The sequence below is a fragment of the Equus caballus genome, chromosome 6, assembly GCF_041296265.1.
Source record: "Equus caballus isolate H_3958 breed thoroughbred chromosome 6, TB-T2T, whole genome shotgun sequence".
NCBI lineage: Eukaryota > Metazoa > Chordata > Mammalia > Perissodactyla > Equidae > Equus > Equus caballus.
This window is the reverse complement of record NC_091689.1, coordinates 79,832,481-79,848,539: the sequence shown is the minus strand read 5'-3', so window position 1 is coordinate 79,848,539 and position 16,059 is coordinate 79,832,481. Positions and strand designations below refer to the sequence as shown.

The 16,059-nt window shown below is 46.1% G+C and overlaps 2 protein-coding genes across 2 annotated transcripts; one reads left to right on the top strand and one right to left on the bottom strand.

Moving 5' to 3' along the window:
- The first annotated feature begins 900 nt into the window (after positions 1-900).
- On the top strand, positions 901-4,266 carry FKBP11 (FKBP prolyl isomerase 11). The gene is made up of 6 exons (XM_001504132.6): positions 901-1,262; positions 1,430-1,495; positions 1,886-1,973; positions 2,269-2,302; positions 2,677-2,747; positions 4,014-4,266. Exons 1-6 carry the CDS (start codon positions 1,134-1,136, stop codon positions 4,229-4,231), a joined length of 606 nt encoding a protein of 201 aa, XP_001504182.1. The 5' UTR covers positions 901-1,133; the 3' UTR covers positions 4,232-4,266.
- Positions 4,267-4,638: 372 nt separating this feature from the next.
- CCDC65 (coiled-coil domain containing 65) lies at positions 4,639-14,565 on the bottom strand. The gene is made up of 8 exons (XM_001504130.7): positions 14,151-14,565; positions 13,420-13,587; positions 7,993-8,162; positions 7,316-7,454; positions 6,097-6,294; positions 5,674-5,892; positions 5,140-5,292; positions 4,639-5,037 (listed from the first exon to the last, which is right to left on the bottom strand). Exons 1-8 carry the CDS (start codon positions 14,280-14,282, stop codon positions 4,720-4,722), a joined length of 1,497 nt encoding a protein of 498 aa, XP_001504180.1. The 5' UTR covers positions 14,283-14,565; the 3' UTR covers positions 4,639-4,719.
- Positions 14,566-16,059: the final 1,494 nt, after the last annotated feature.

Genomic DNA, 16,059 nt, shown 5'->3' with positions numbered 1-16,059 from the left:
GAAGGAGAAAGAGGAATGAGTACAGTACTGGGTGTGTTGATTTGAGGTGCCAGTTAAACATCCAGGTGGAGATACCCAGTAGGCAGTTGTGTCTCGAGCTTGGGAAGGGAGGCAGAGCTCAATGGCATCAAATACTAGAGAGATGCCCAAGAGGACAAGGGATCAAGAAATGACCCAAGAATGTGGTGACTGAACTCGCTGATGACTTTTGAGGGAGCAGAATCCAGATGCCAAGGCCTGAGTGGGCAGTGAGGGTTCCAGTCACACAGAAGGGGACTGGCAGGGTCACCTGAAATTATTTTAAAACCTTTTTAAAAACTGAAGTCCTTACACAAACAGGAAAGAGTTGTGTGTAGCTACCCATTGGACAAGTTTCTTGATAAAAAGAGAAAGGAAATGGTAGCGTCAGAAGAAAAGATCAAGGATTCACCCCATCCTTACAGGAAAATAGCCCCTTGCTCTTTCAGTTAGCTTTGTAAGGGACAGAGTGATGGGACGGCTCCCTGCCTCCTTTTGGACATATGACCTCCAGAAATTCAAGCTGTAGGGTTGGAGGTGGGAGAGGGATGCCACCTGTGACAGATGCTGGGGCGGTGGGGGGAAGGGGGGGCAGCCAGACGCTGCCAGGATAGGGCTTAGACGAAAGAGCTGAGAGCAAACAGGCTGGACTCAGGCAGTCCTAGGTTTAAATCCTGTGTCAGGCACCCCCTAGCTAGATGACCTTGGGCAAGTTACTTAACCTGAGCACCCAGTTCCTCATCTGTAAAACGGAAACAATTATGCCTACTTTTCAGAGTGGTTTTAAGGATTACAGACAAATGCCTGGTACACAACAGGTAATCGTAAATGGGTGCTATTATGTGACCCAGTCCCTCGCTATGGAACGGAATGGCTAACGGACGGGTCAGAATCCGCGACCTTCCGATCTTAGAGGGGAGGGAGGGCTCCCCGTGGCCTCCTCCCTCCAGGAGGTGGGGACAAGGTGGAGGAAGGGCTGCAGGAGGAGGAGCTGGCGCGTCTCGACCCGCCCCCGTCCCGTCCAGTCTGGCCTGGGCGCCGAGGGAACCGCTGTCCTAGCCACCGCCACCCGAGCAGCCTGTCCTGGTGCCCCGTGCCCTGCCCCGCGTCCAGTCATGACCTTGCGCCCCTCACTACTGCCGCTCCATCTGCTGCTGCTGCTGTTGCTCAGTGGGGCGGTGTGCTGGGCTGAGGCTGGGTTCGAAACCGAAAGTCCCGTTCGGACCCTCCAAGTGGAGACCCTGGTGAGGAGGAGATACTCCCGGGCCCCGCAGGGAATACGGGGTCTGAACGAACCTGGGAACGGGGAGGAGAGGAAGTGCGGGAACTGAGTTGGGGGGTGCTGGGTCTAGGGGCAAGAACGGGATCTTTGGAGGAGCCTCCGTCCGTGACTCCTGTAGTCCGGTCATAGGTGGAGCCCCCCGAACCGTGTGCGGAGCCTGCTGCCTTTGGAGACACGCTTCATATACACTACACGGTGAGGGGTCTGGGGGGCCGGGGCGGGGCCTGGGAGGGGGCGGCGCCCTACTGAAACACGTCAGCTTTGGCTTGGACACGTGGCAAGTGGTTCGGGAGTAACTCGGGGCTCTGGGGTCGTCGAGCACGTGGCGGGGGGAGGGGCGCTCCCCTTCCCTGCCCATTTCCCCTCCTGGCTTTTCCGCCAATTCCTTCCCGGCGCTGAGAAGTGAAGGGTGGGGAGATCTCCGAGAAGTGCCAGCCCTTTGGGGTTTCCTGTTCCTTTCTGCCCTGAAGGGAATGCTAGGCTGTAGCTGCAAGGATTGCCGCCGCCCAGCGGCCCAGGTATGTGTTGCGGGCCCCTGGGCGGGAGAGGAACCAGGTGTGCGCTCTTGATGCTCTCTCCCTGCAGGGCAGCTTGGTAGATGGACGCGTTATTGACACTTCCCTGACCAGAGACCCTCTGGTTATAGAACTTGGCCAAAAGCAGGTGATCCCAGGTATGTGACCTGCGTCTCCCATTCCACTTTTTCCCAACCTAAGCCCTTTCTTAGCCTCTTCAACCCCTAAGCTACCTTGGAAATGCCCCTGGAATATGACTCCAGGGCTCTACCAGCCACCTCTGGAGGTTCAAACCCCACTTCTGATACTCCTCTTGCCCCAAACCCCACTGGAAGGCAGAGATTTGAGAAGTGGGGAGCTCAATTGAGGGTCAAATGGGAGCCTTTGATCCTCCTCTCCTGGGATTTGGGGAATGTAGATAGCTTCCTCTTCAGTTGTGTCTTCTTCCTCAAGGTCTGGAGCAGAGCCTTCTAGACATGTGTGTGGGGTGAGTATCTGGGCAGGGGTGGGCTTGGATCCCCCCTTTGTATGGGTAGAGGCTTTCTCTGCTATCCCTGCTCCGAGAGGAGGCAGGAGAACAGGGGATAAAGGGCCCTGGCTTTGCGCTGGGCAGGTCCAGGTCGTTGGGACTCCTGAGGGCATCCAAAGCATCTGTGCCTTTCTGGCTGTGGGTTTCATTGGAGGAATGGAGGCATGTGGGGGAATAGTCACCTTTCCTGGTCAACCTATTTGGTATTCAGGTAGGAAAGTTCATGTTTTGGGTGTGAATATCCAGAGGGTTTTGCTGATGGGGCTTCAAATGGACTGAGGCTGCTGGCCCACCTGATCCCACCTCTGGCTGTGACTCATTCCTTCCCACAGAGAGAAGCGAAGGGTAATCATTCCTTCTCACTTGGCCTATGGAAAACGGGGATTTCCACCGTCTATTCCAGGTAACCTGACCAGCCTGTCTCTCAGGCAATCAAAATACCTAGTCCCTAAGAGCTACAAGGAGCTGCACACTTTGTCTGGAGCTTGAGATGGTCTACAGCCATTTTGCTGAAAGGGACAGGAGTGGCTGGGGCCTCCTTCTGCAGGGCCACTTTTTTCCTCCTCACATCACCCACAGGGACTAGAGACATGTAGCCTGTTAAGGCCACCTGACTTGCCCTCTAGCAGCCAGCAAATTTTTAGGAAGGAGACACCTGCTTGAGCCCCATGGGTCTGCTGCCTGTGCCACCCCTCCCAGAACACTGGACTTCTTTCTTGCCTTTTTCCTACAACTCCAAACTGCGGTTTGTGCAGTTGGCATGGCTTCTCACCACATCTCCACCCCTCCTTTCAGCTTCCACCAGGGAAGAGATAGTAAAAATGATCACAGTCAAGGAATTTGAGACAAAATAAAAAAACAACTTTTAAAAGCCAAGCCCACCCCATAACTTTAAAAGCCCTCACAGGCCACTGCTGATATCTATTCTTGAAGGGCTGAGACTGGACAGATTTCCCAAGGTATATATCTCTTGCTTTTAGTTACCACAAATGTCCTATTAGCTAAAATGTGTTGTACTTCAGAGTAATGGGATAAAAGTTCTTATCCTTGCTCCAGCTTAGAAGGAGACCTAGAAAGATGGTCATTGGACTAAAAAGAAACTCTTTCACCTAAAGCTCTATTACTTCCCCATTTCCAGTACTGCTTCTGTTTACATTTCTCCCCCTGACCCCCAACTCCCATTTATTCCCTGCCCCTTACTTCCTAAGCCACATCCTTCTTCCTCTCCAGCTCTTATGTTGAAACACTTATCTTTTCCAACAGTCATATTGAGTGTGCCCATTGGTTGGTGGAATTTCCAAAAGTGTAATTTAAATCCAATTAATTTCAGCCCTGCAAAGATTCTATCCATGTGGCTGTTTGGAAATGGAATATGGTTAGTATAGAGGTTGTCTCACTTTTAAATGGAGAAGAGCCTGTACATTTCACATCCACAGAAAGTTTTCCTGTCCTGTGAAAGACCTGTCACTGAACACAAGCCACACGTGTACATTTGGTGTAAACATGACCATCACTAGACTCTGCTCATCATCCTTCTCTGCCTTTGTCTAAATGAACTCAACCCCACATTTAAATCTTGCCAGCTTCCTAGTTCCCTATTTTCATTCAGACTCTGAGCCCTGGATAAAACACACAGAGATTCTAACCCTCACCTCCTCTCTGCCTCCAGCGGATGCAGTGCTGCAGTTTGACGTGGAGCTGATTGCACTGATCCGAGCCAACTACTGGCAAAAGCTGGTGAAGGGCATTTTGCCTCTGGTAGGCATGGCCATGGTGCCAGCCCTCCTGGGCCTCATTGGGTATCACCTATACAAAAAGGCCAACAGACCTAAAGTCTCCAAAAAGAAGCTCAAGGAAGAGAAACGAAACAAGAGCAAAAAGAAATAAATAATAGTAATTTAAAAAAACGTCTTTGCATTCTTCACCTGATACTTTCTGAGGCTGTTTTTGAAGGGGAATGAGGTAAAGGGCTGGGGAAAAAGGCCTTCTGAGTTGGATCCTGCCTGGCATGGGGTGGTTGGAGGCTTTGGATCACTTCTTCCCCTGGCTTCCTCTTCCTGTCCTAACATACTCTAAGAACCTGGCCTTGAATCTCCCCATAAGATCTCTAGGTCCTGAAGGTATGGGTTTTGGCTCCATGGTGCCCTGACTCTGAGGAGCACTGCTTCATTGAGCTGTAAACGTCCTGGTAGTTGCTTGGCCATTCTCTCCACTCCCTGGGGCCACTGTATTCCTAGTGTGTTCAGCATAGACTGCTCTGTCCAGTATGGCAAAGATAGAAGGAGCTCATCAACTCCATGGAAATTTTTAATGCTTTGAAAGTCCTCAGGTCTCAAAAAATTCTCTGGGGATTGAAAAGAGATTTTCTCCTTGTATCACAGGATGTGAGAGATCACGTGGGCTGCTTCAACGATGTTGTAAGTGGTTGGAGGTTGTTTGTCACCTGGCTGGGTTGTAGGTTTGGACAAGGGCTGGGTTAAGTTGCTTCGATGGTTGACAATGAAGAGTGGGTTGAGCTGGCTCAGCACTTCATCACTCACTGAGATGCCATCCAAGTACTGCTTGAGCATCTCCCGCAGTTTCCTGTTGATTTCTAACAACTGGGCATGTCTGTGTTGGAGGCTCAGTTGCTCCAGTTTCACTTTGTTGTACCTTTTCCAGAAATTCTCCATCCCTATGTAGTCCACTATCACCTGGGAGTTGAGTTAAAAGGAGAAGGTGTGTGGAGGGGCCCGTTAGTGAATGCAGCCCAGTGCCCCATCATCCCCAACCTTGAGCGACCCCAGGAAATTTACCTTTGCAAGCTCCTCCGTAAGCTCCTCTGGGTTAATTTCCTCTATCTCCTCCTGCTCCTGAGGAGTCAATACTGATGAATAAAAAGGCAGCACTTTTTCTTCCTCTGTTTCAAATTTCCTACATATTTCAGCAAGTTTAAGGATCTTTTCACCCTGTTGGAAGCAGGAAGAGACCTTTTATTAGGAAAGGAGGAGGGCAGGGGAAATAGTGGAGTTGGCTCCCCTGCTTGAACCCAGGGAATCTACTTATCCAAATGGGAGATGAGAGTAATAAATATGTCTAACACAGAGTGCTTACTGTGTGCCAAGCACCATTCCAAGCATTCTGTCTTCCTACCAAATTCATTCATTATTAATTCATTTAATTTAAAATTCATTTAATTTAAAGAGAGAAGGGAACAACATGGAATAAAAAAGGTACTCCAGGTGTCCACTGAGGCAGGAAGCAGGAGGAAGCTCTCTACCTCTCTCAAACCCCTTCCCCCTCGCAGGGAGCCAGGTTCCTTGGTTCTGATCACCTTCTCCCCTTGTTACCTTATCGACAGTCTTTCTCAGGGCCTTGAGGGTGGCATTACTTTCCAGGGTGAGTTTGACCAGCTTCTCCTGTGATATTCCCCGGGCCTGAGTCCTTTGCGCCTTAAGTTTTCGCAGTTGTACAAGGACTAACTCCTTGTCATTACGAATGTCCTGGTTCTGTTCTTCACTCTCACGGCTGTGCGCCATGATCTTGCCTTTTAAAATAATTATGGACTCCTGGAGGAACAGAGTAGATTAGAGGAAACACTTGACTAGCTGAGGGTCTTCAGTGAGACAGGTAAGAGGACTGTCTGGGGACTCAAATCAAAGCATATCATCCTTCCCCAACCAGTGGATGAGGCCCAGTGGAAACTGGGGGAAGATGAACAGGGGATAATGGAGCAGTTAAAGCAGCAAGTATTTCTGGTTGGCTGGACTAACCTGTAGTCTTTGTATTTTTTTCATCTGTGCTTCAATCTCTTTGGAGCTCTTCTCGTCCTTCACCTTCAGGGTCTCGAAGGCAATCTTTCGATCCTCTGTGGCATCAGTATAATTCTTGAGTGCATCCTGGAACCTCCTCCACAGATCTTCTACTATATTCTCCAGTTGCAGTCTTAGAAAGTGCTTCTCTTCTATGTTCTAGGAAGTGGCCCCAAAATAGCCAGTGCTTGGAATTACCCTATTAGTGCCCTGTCACATCCCACCAGCAACCTTGCCCTCTTGAACTGTGTGTAGCATAGTGTAGTGCAGAGGTTGCCAATGAAAATGCCGACAAAGACCAGGCAGATGACATAAATAAGTGATGTGGGCTAGATGGAGCCTGTGGTGAACCATAGAGGAAATGCTCTATGGGGGCAAGGAGATGGCACAGCTGTTCGGCTCCACATGAATGTCCCCATTTGGAAATGTGGCCCAGTGTTACCAGATCTTTAAAATTTTCAATGGAAGCTGAAAATTTGGATTTTTATGTGAAATCTCCCAATTTTTTTTTAAAGATTTTATTATTCCTTTTTCTCCCCAAAGCCCCTGGTATATAGTTGTATATTTTAGCCGTGGGTCCTTCTAGTTGTGGCATGTGGGATGCTGCCTCAATGTGGCCTGACAAGCGGTGCCATGTCTGTGCCCAGGATCCGTACTGGCGAAACCCTGAGCCGTTGCAGTGGAGCACTTGAACTTAACCACTCTGCCACGGGGCCGGCCCCTCCCAATTTTTAAATGTGGGAAGCTTATTAAAAATTTTTACAAAACACTGTGGGGCAAAACAAAGAACCCCATACCCAAACCCAGGTCCGCAGGCTGGAGGAAAGCACTTTGGGCCAAGGGGCAGAAGGCCTGACTTCTCCTGGCTCTACCACAAATCAGCAGCATGACTTTGGCAGGCCATCTTATGTCTTTGGGCCTTAGTTTCTTCATCTGAAAATCACAGGGGTGAAGCCAGGTGATCTCCTTGGTGCTTTTTACCTCTAAAATGCATTTCCTTAACATTTCAGAGTGGTCCTCCTGACCAATTTTCACAAAAGTACAAAAAAGCAGGGGTACCTAGAGCAACAGTGGCATTTTACTGATGATGTTTGTTAAAAGGGTCTCTTCCAGCTCCACTAGGCTTGAGCATTCTGCTCTCACTTCTCTCCCACCTCCTGCCCATGTGGTCTCCCTCTACCTTGTTTTTGAGATCATCCCACATGCTCTGGAATTCCAGCTTGCTTTCATACTCGGAATCTATGTAGTTCTGCTCCATGGCCATGAAGACATCTTGTAGGTAGTGAATCTCTTTTTCATGTTGGTCAATAATTGTCTTCCTATAGGAGATAAGACACTGTCCCTGCTCTGAAGGATCAAGCATATAGACCAATAATGACAGTCAAAGCAGTAAGAAGACTTTATGAATGGTATAATCTATTAGGTACTGAAGGAGAACAGAGGGAGGGTGGGCTCTGTTCTTTTTTAGGGACAGAAAGAATGAATAAGATTATTTTATTATGGTTTTTGAATATGTAATATATTCATATGATACAAAAATCAAAAAGTACAAACAGTTATAGTGAGAAGTCTCCTCTCAGCCCTGTCCTCTGCCAGATGGTAGGATTTTGATAGTTGAAAGTGGGTGGTGAGGGCGTTACAGATAGGGACCTGGCATGGGCAAAGGGAAGCTAAGGCCACAAGCTTAAATCTGAGTTAGTTTAGAAGGATCTCAGGATCTTCTGCGCCAGGGGTCATGTCATAATCAAGGCGAGATGCTCCAGGGTGCTGGCCACCAGCTCATAGGCAGGCAGCTCCTTGACAAAGGCTCTGCATACTCTCTGTGGCTCAATCCCCATCTCTCTTAGGCCCTCATACCTTTCTGTCTCAAACTCCTTCGTTAGGGCCTCCAGCTCCAGATTGTAACTTTCCTCTAGGAGGTTAAGCCGGCTTCTCTGCAGGGCCAACAGCTGGTCAATGTTGTGCATGTGGCTGCGCAGGGCATGGGCATACTGTTCCTCAGCTTCTGACAGGTCCTTAGCTAAAGACTGGGTAGGAAACAGAGAGTTAACATTTTGGCTGAATGGCTTCTGTGTGAGAAAATAAATATGTATTCAGGTGGCTAGCTGGATCACATGAATGGCATTTTCCCCTAGTTCCTAATGCCAATTCTTTGGTTCTAAGAGTGCTGGTTCTCCCACTCTTGAATGTAAAGTAAGACTGACATCAGGGAGCCCCACGTAGCCAGTCAGTGTCGCAGAGGCAATGGACATTTACAGTGATGGAGCTACCACTAAAAGGAACTAGGGACTCTTGGAGAAATGGCTGCTTCAAAGTCTGAGGCAAAAAATAAACAAGTTGAACCTACAGTATCTTCTCAAAAAGACAGCAAATAGAGTCATGTTGAAAGGACTCAGGAACTAACAAAAAGTGGCTCTCTGTGGCAGATTCTATTTTCCAAAGATGGGCACAATTTCTCCCATCCTACAGTCTTCTGCAGTGTGACATTGCTACTCCTCCATGAGGCGGTAGTCTCTTTTTCTATCTCCTTGAATTTGGGCATAGCCTGTGACTACTTAGATATTAGAATATGGTGGAAGTGACACTGTGCCAGTTCCAGGCATAGCCCTTAACTGGCCTGGCAGCTTCTGCTTTCTGCCCTTTGGAATGCTTGTTTTTGGGACACTCCCTCCAGGAACCCAGCCAACATATTGTGAGAAGCCCAGTGCATATGGAGGGACCAGGTGAAAGCATTCCAGTCAACAGCCCAGCTGAGCTCCCAGCTGACAGTCAGAATCAAATGCCAGCCGTCTTAGATCCAACCCAGTTAAGCCTTCAGGTGACTGCAGCCCCCACTGACATCTGACTGAAATTGTAGGAGATCCCAAGAAAGACCACCCCCCCGCCCCCCCCCCCCCCCCCCCCGGTTAAGGGAGCTAAGTCAACCTAAAGAACCATGAGAAATAAAAGAAATTCTTGTTTTAAGTCACTAATTTAGGGGTAGTGTGTTATATAGCAGTAGATAACTGGAACACTTCTGGCAAAAAAGGGACAGTGCAGCATCAATAAGAATAAGAACTGCAATGAACTGAAAAATATCAAATATGTTGATTAGGAGTTCATAAGGATACTTTAAAAAAATCAGTTACAATTGGAGGATGCCAGACAACCAATTCTTTTTTTTTTTAACTGGTATGTAAAGAGAAGAGAAAGAATGAAGCATTTATCCTGCCTTTCTTATATAAACTGCACCTTTTGGTAATTGAATGGTAAATGATGATAAGTATCTCTTTATAAAAGTATTAAAGCTAATAAGTGAAAAAAGAATGATACTATTAGAAAATCAGCATTTCTGCAACCCCTAATAAATTAATGGATAATCAACAGCTGCTAACATCACAAAAAGAGCAATAACTAGACATTATGTGCCTCTTGATGGAAGAACACAGCACGTCCAAGCTTCCAGATCTAGCTATCAAGATACAGGAAATACAGAGGACAAAGTAAAATGTTAAACTACAATACAGAATACTATGCAATTGTAAAAAAAAAAAAAAAAGGAAAAGAAAAGCTCTGTATGGGCTAATGTGGAATAATCTCCAGGATATATTGTTAACTGAAAAAGGCAAGGGGCAGAACACTATGTAATACTATCATATGTGTAAAAAAAGGGTTTACTTATGAAACAAATTATTGGGCAGGGCACTGGGTGGCTGGAAGGCACTGGTGGGAGGGAACTTTTCTGTATATAACTTTCTTTATCTTTTGAATTTTGAATAATGTGAATGTATTACCTATTCAAAAAAGTAAAACGGGCCGGCTCTGTGGCTGAGTGGTTAAGTTCACGCGCTCCGCTTCGGTGGCCTGGGGTTTCGCTGGTTCTGATCCTGGATGCATACATGGCACCGCTCATCAAGCCACGCTGAGGTGGCGTCCCACATGCCACAACTAGAAGGACCCACAACTAAAAAAAATACACAACTATGTACAGAGGGGCTTTGGGGAGAAGAATTAAAAAAAAAAAACATTGCAACAGTTGTTAGCTCAGGTGCCAATCTTTAAAAAAAAAAGTAAAACAAGTTAAAATTAAAATGAATAAAACAAAAAAACATTTACTGAATGCCCCCATGGTCCAAGCACCTTGAGTCCACTCACTGTAAACTACTACAGTCTCTATGCAGAGCTAGCTTTCACCGTATATGTTTAGTATCAAAAAGGATCTTAGTGGGGCTGGCCGGGTGGCGCAGTGGTTAAGTGCGCACATTCCGCTTTGGCAGCCCAGGGTTTGCGGGTGCGGATCCCGGGTGTGGACACGGCAAGCCATGCTGTGGTAGGCATCCCACATATAAAGTAGAGGAAGATGGGCATGGATGTTAGCTCAGGGCCAGTCTTCCTCAGCAAAAAGAGGAGGATTGGCAGCAGATGTTAGCTCAGGGCTGATCTTCCTCAAAAAAAAAAAAAAAGATCTTAGGAAATAGGTGCTGATAATGGAAGACTATTCACTTACTCACAAACGTTTACTAAACCTGCTATGTACCAGCACTGTAGTAGATGCTGAGGATTCAGAGATGAAAAGACATGCTCACTGCCCCCAAAGGAGCTTGCAGTCTTGCAGTAGGAAAAGAAGAGTATATAAACAGAAAATTACATTATAACATGGAAACTGCTATGAGTTTGATGACTTACCAGTGACAGTGGGATATAAAGCACTGAGTGCCTACATCTGACTAAGAGCACCGAGGAAGGCTTCACAGGAGAGATGTTATTTGTATCACTCTTGAAGGAGGAGTGAGAGTTTGCCAAGAAAACTGGGAAGATGGGGAAAAGAGAATAGCAGATAGAGGGAACAGCATGTGCAAAGGCACAGGTAAGAAACAAGCGTGGCTGTGTGAAAGGTACAGGGAAAGGCCAGATGATGAAGGGCTTTGATGTTCTTTCCACAGAGTTTGGGTTTTTTCCTGTAGAAGAGGGGAGCCATTAAAGAGACTTAAGCAGTGGAGTAACAGGATCAGATTTTTATTTTAGAAAGATAATCTGGCATTTGTGTAGACAGTCATCTGAAGGCGGTTGAGCATGAAGGCTGGAAGATAGGAGACTATTGCAATAGTCCATATGAGACATAATGCCCGGGTCTCAACTATAGCCGGATAGTGGGGGAAAGAGCAAGGTACGGCTTTGAAAAATACTGAAGCAGAAGACTTATACAAGACTTGGTAACAGAAGTCAGGGGTGGAAGCAAAACCTAGGATGATTCCCAGATTTCTGGGTTGGGTGATTTGGTGAATGGCAATAGCCACTCAAATAGAGTATAAAAAAGACCAGATTGTGGAGGATGGGGAATGGGGCTGGCTCAGCAAGGGGGAGCTCATGAGTTCAGTTGTCAGGACAGTGCAACAGCCAGGAACAGATATCTAGGAATGTTGAATGTTGAATATAAGGATTTGGAACTCGAGAAAAATCTGGGCTGGTGTTACAGACCTGGGAGTCATCAATATATGTGTTATTTAAAGCCAGGGTAATAAGTAAGATTGTCTAGGCCCTAGGTACCTAGTTAGAGGGAAAAGTGGCCAGACTCAGAAAACTGGGAAATGCTAAAGTTCAGAGGATAGAGAGAGGAGATAAACTCACAAAGGGGACCGGATGTATATATCCCAGAGGCAGGAGAAAAGCCATGAAAGAATGGTCTCAGGGAAGCCAAAGGGGAGTTTCAAGAAGTAGGGCATGACCAAGAGTGTCAGTGCCATAGAGAAGTCAGGTTAGATGAAGACTAAATGATGAAAAGTATCCATGATTTGGGACTGGTGGTCTTTACAAGAGCAGTTTCCTAGAGAAAGGTGGAAATCTGATGTTGTGGGATGCAGGATGAATGGGAATAATGGGAAGTGAAGAAGTGGAGAAAGCATGTGAGGACCACTAACACTTGCACATTTAACAGGTGTAGTTTCAGTTATTCAGGAATGACCCCGAAGGTGCTTAATATTAGTAGTGTGTGATTGGCCTAAGGCAGGGAGTGTAATAATTAGCTGCAAAGCTGTTGCGTAGGATGAAGCTAATTGGCTCAAGGGTGAGCGTGGCCACTGCTCAGCATCCTAAAATGAACACTGCTGGTTCTCTTCTCAGCAAGTATTTGATAACTCTCAATAAGAGTCTTAAACAGTCACTTAAAAAGCCATAAGGTAAAACTGGCTGGGTGAGGACTTCTAATGTATAATGAACGGTTTTTGCAAATCTGGAAACTCTTAATATGTATCACTTGAAACTGCCCAAGGTCTACTGAATTTTTTTCCTCAGGGGTTAGGCTGTGAAGGAGAGGTATGTGTTTTCTAGGAGGGGACTACCAGGCTGACATTGTATATTTTGCTGTTATTGTGGGGGGTTTTGTTTTGTTTTAAGATAGAAAAGACTAGGGGCTGGCCTTGTGGCATAGTGGTTAAGTTTATGCACTCCACTTTGCTGGTCTGGGGTTCACAGGTTCGGATCCCAGGTGTGGACCTATACACCACTCATCAAGTCGTGCTGTGGTGCCATCCCACATACCAAACAGAGGAAGATGGACACAGATGTTCACTGAGGGACAATCTTCCTCAAGCAAAAAGAGGAAGGATTGGCAACAGATGTTAGCTCAGGGCCAGTCTTCCTCAGCAAAAAGAGGAGGATTGGCAGCAGACGTTAGTTCAGGGCTAATCTTCCTCAAAAAAAAAAAAAAAGGGTAAAAGAAGAAAAAAAGATGGTATGGACTCAACTCAAGAGCCTCCCCAGAACAAAAGGATGGCTGCTTGAATTGCTTAGAGATCTAGAACTGCTCTTCCCCGTGGAGATCTTCTCAGCCTCATCCAGGGCCACTGAAGCTGAATCAAAGAAGCCAAACTTTGGTTAAACAAAGCACTGGAGTGGGAATCAAGAAACTCATGCTCTAGTCCCAGCTCTCTCGCTGACTAGCTGGTGACCTTGGGAAAGCGGGGTCCCATCTCTGGAAGTGAGTCTTCTCACACTGGAATGAAGGTGTGGGACTAAGTTCAAATCACTGGGTGATATATACTGTGCCTTACAACTCTAATATGGTATAGTACTGGTTTGAGGCAGTGATGACCAAGGAGAATGGCTCCTCTAAGTGAAGGAGAGGGATGACAGCCCAAAATTTCAATTTTTTTTTCAGTAAAAACTGTTATTACCAATTGCCTGGCTTCATCACAGCCTGTGTCTTGGGGGGCTTTAAGACTGATTAATTAATTCACTAGGCCCATTCTATTAAGAGAAGAGGTCAAGGTAGCCATATTCAAGTGTTTCATTGGGAAGAATGTGTACCTTGATGACACTGTCCTTGCAGTCCACCACTCGTTCAAATGTTTGGCTGAGGATCTCAATGTCCTTATGAAGCTCTCTGGTCTTGACTTCTCGAAGAACGGTTCTCCACTGCGTGTTAATCTTATTAAGGTTCAGAGCACTGTTGTGTTCCTCCTTGGCCAGCTTGTCCTGTGTGAAGGAATAAATACAACCCCAGAAGGTCAGGGCCAAGACCCCTGATACAGTGCAACAAACCAGATCACACTTAGTTTGTCAACTGACACCTTACTCTTTGTCTTTTCTGAGGGTCCAAAGCTCCTGATGACTAACACTCAGGGAGCTCCTGTTCTTGTTTTGGGAGGGTCTCAAGTAAGATAGGAACAACCCAGTAGCATTTTAGGGAGGGCAAGGGTGAATTTCTTTCAGGGTGGATGCATCACAGCAGGATCCATCCCCAGGGAGAACATCAGAATTTCAGAGAGCTCACACAGCTGATAGCACCTTCTGTCCCAGTCCTGGGGCTCAGTTGTGACTGCCAAACTCTATACCACTGGCCGGCTCCATACTTCACAGAGAACCGCCCCTCCCCCCAAACAATATTTCCCCAAATCTACGTATAACTGGGTCTCGAGATTTCCGGTGGAGGGAAGGCCAGCATGAAAATGAGGCTGCCACAGTGACAGAGTCAAGGCGATAGGACCAGCGCAGGGAGTGGGTGAGGTTGGGCAGGGAGGTATGCAGAAAGCCATCACCTTCAAGAACTGGCTCAGGAGCCTCTCTTTCTTCTTGGCCATCTCCTCCTCTGCCAGCAACTTCTGCTGAAACAGAAGCAGCTGCTCCTCATCGGACAGGGGGGCCTTGGCCTTTTTCCCTTTCTTAGGCATAGCTGGACTGGGGACTAGACCTGAGCAAGGATCCTTGGCCTGCCAAGGCCAGCGCTAGAGGGGGTAAGGGGAAAACGCCCCCAGAAAGAGCCCTTCTGGAACTGCCCCTGGACGGTACTGGAAGCTTAGATCTCAGTCCTCGGGCAAGAGAGAGCCTGAGATAGCAATAAGGTAGAGCTTTCAAGCCTAAAGACGCATCTCCGTCTCCTAGCAACGGGGATCTCGCTAAGATGGCGCTGTGTGAGGCTAGGAGGGGAGCCCTCGGCTTGGAGCGCCCTCTGCCGGCTGGAGGACGGCAGTCAGTTTTTGAGAGAGGGTCGTTGCACCTCTTAAAATCCCTAGCCTCCTCACTGAACCTTTTAAAACCACTTTTTGTTTGTTTTTCATAGAATGTCCGTATTTTACAATACGGATAATAATGTATTTTGGGGAGACTATGGAGAAACAGGAACTCTCATACATTGCTGGTGGGAATATAAAATAGTGCAGCCACTTTGGAAAACAGTTTGGCAGTTTCTTAAAATGTTAAACATAAATTTACCATGTGATCCAGCAATTTCACTCTCAGATATCAATCTAAGAGAACTGAAACGTATCCACACAAAGACTTTCACAGGAATGTTCTTAGCAGCATTACTCAAAATAGCCCAACCCGAAACAATGTAAATGTCCATTAACATGATGAATGGGTAGACAAAATATGCTTCTTCTATACAATGGAATACTATTCATCAATAAAAAAGAATGAACTATGAATGTATGCTACAACGTGGATGAACGTCAAAAACATGCTCAGTAAAAGAAGCCAGACACAAGAGACCACATATTGTAAGACCATATATTCCATTTATGTGAAATATCCTGAAAAAGCAAAGCTACAAAGACAGAAAGTAGACCACCGATTGCTTGAGAGAGGTGAAGGGGAGATTAATATTAAATGTGCGTGAGAGATCATACTGGGTTGACGAAAATGTTCTAAAACTGACTTATGTTGGACAACTCTATGTGTTTGGTTTAAAAAATCATTGAATTTTACACTTGAAATGGGTGAATTATATGATATGTAAAATGTGCCCTGATAAAATTGTTTTAAATGTGAGATAAAATGCTTGTATTAGTCAGACTTCACCAGAACCGATGGGAAACATATATATGGAGATATATATATCCATCTGATGTTTCAGTCTGAGTCCAAAGCCCAGAAAAGACAAATGAAGACCAATGTCCCAGCTCAAACATTAAGGCAGAAGGAATTCCCTCTTACTCAGCCTTTTTACTCTATTTAGGCCCTCAATTGATTGGATGAGGCCCACCCACATCGGGGAGAGCAATATGCTTTATTCATCTACAGATTCAAATATTAATCTCATCCAGAAACATCCTCACAAACATACTCAGAATAATGTTTAACTAAATATCTGGACACCCTTTGGCTCAGTCAAGTTGACACATAAAATTAACCATCACAAATGCACCCCTTGTCAATACATATCTTCTTAACCCATACTTAATCTCCAAATAAAGATAATAACAAGGTCATAATACTTAAATTCTCTGATATAAGGTCAATACATCTTACATTACATTATAAGAGAAAAAGAGAGGGAAGAAAACAATGATATTTTATTTTTATATGTACACACAGACACACAAACACGTTCATAACAAAACAAGGAGGAACTGTCATGAAAATTACAGTTCTGTAATTATAGAAATTATGTTTCTGTAAGTGGTCATGTGGTTGTAGCTTGCAATTTATAACTACCTTCTTCCGCCA

Coding starts and splice junctions, on each gene's coding strand:
- CCDC65 (XM_001504130.7), bottom strand. CDS start 14,282: ATGCCTAAGAAAGGGAAAAAGGCCAAGGCCCCCCTGTCCGATGAGGAG. Junction 13,588..14,150: donor TCCTGAGCCAGTTCTTGAAG/GTGATGGCTTTC, acceptor TCCTTCACACAG/GACAAGCTGGCCAAGGAGGA. Junction 6,295..7,315: donor GGGATGATCTCAAAAACAAG/GTAGAGGGAGAC, acceptor GCCACTTCCTAG/AACATAGAAGAGAAGCACTT.
- FKBP11 (XM_001504132.6), top strand. CDS start 1,134: ATGACCTTGCGCCCCTCACTACTGCCGCTCCATCTGCTGCTGCTGCTG. Junction 2,303..2,676: donor CTTCTAGACATGTGTGTGGG/GTGAGTATCTGG, acceptor TCCTTCCCACAG/AGAGAAGCGAAGGGTAATCA. Junction 2,748..4,013: donor ATTTCCACCGTCTATTCCAG/GTAACCTGACCA, acceptor CTCTGCCTCCAG/CGGATGCAGTGCTGCAGTTT.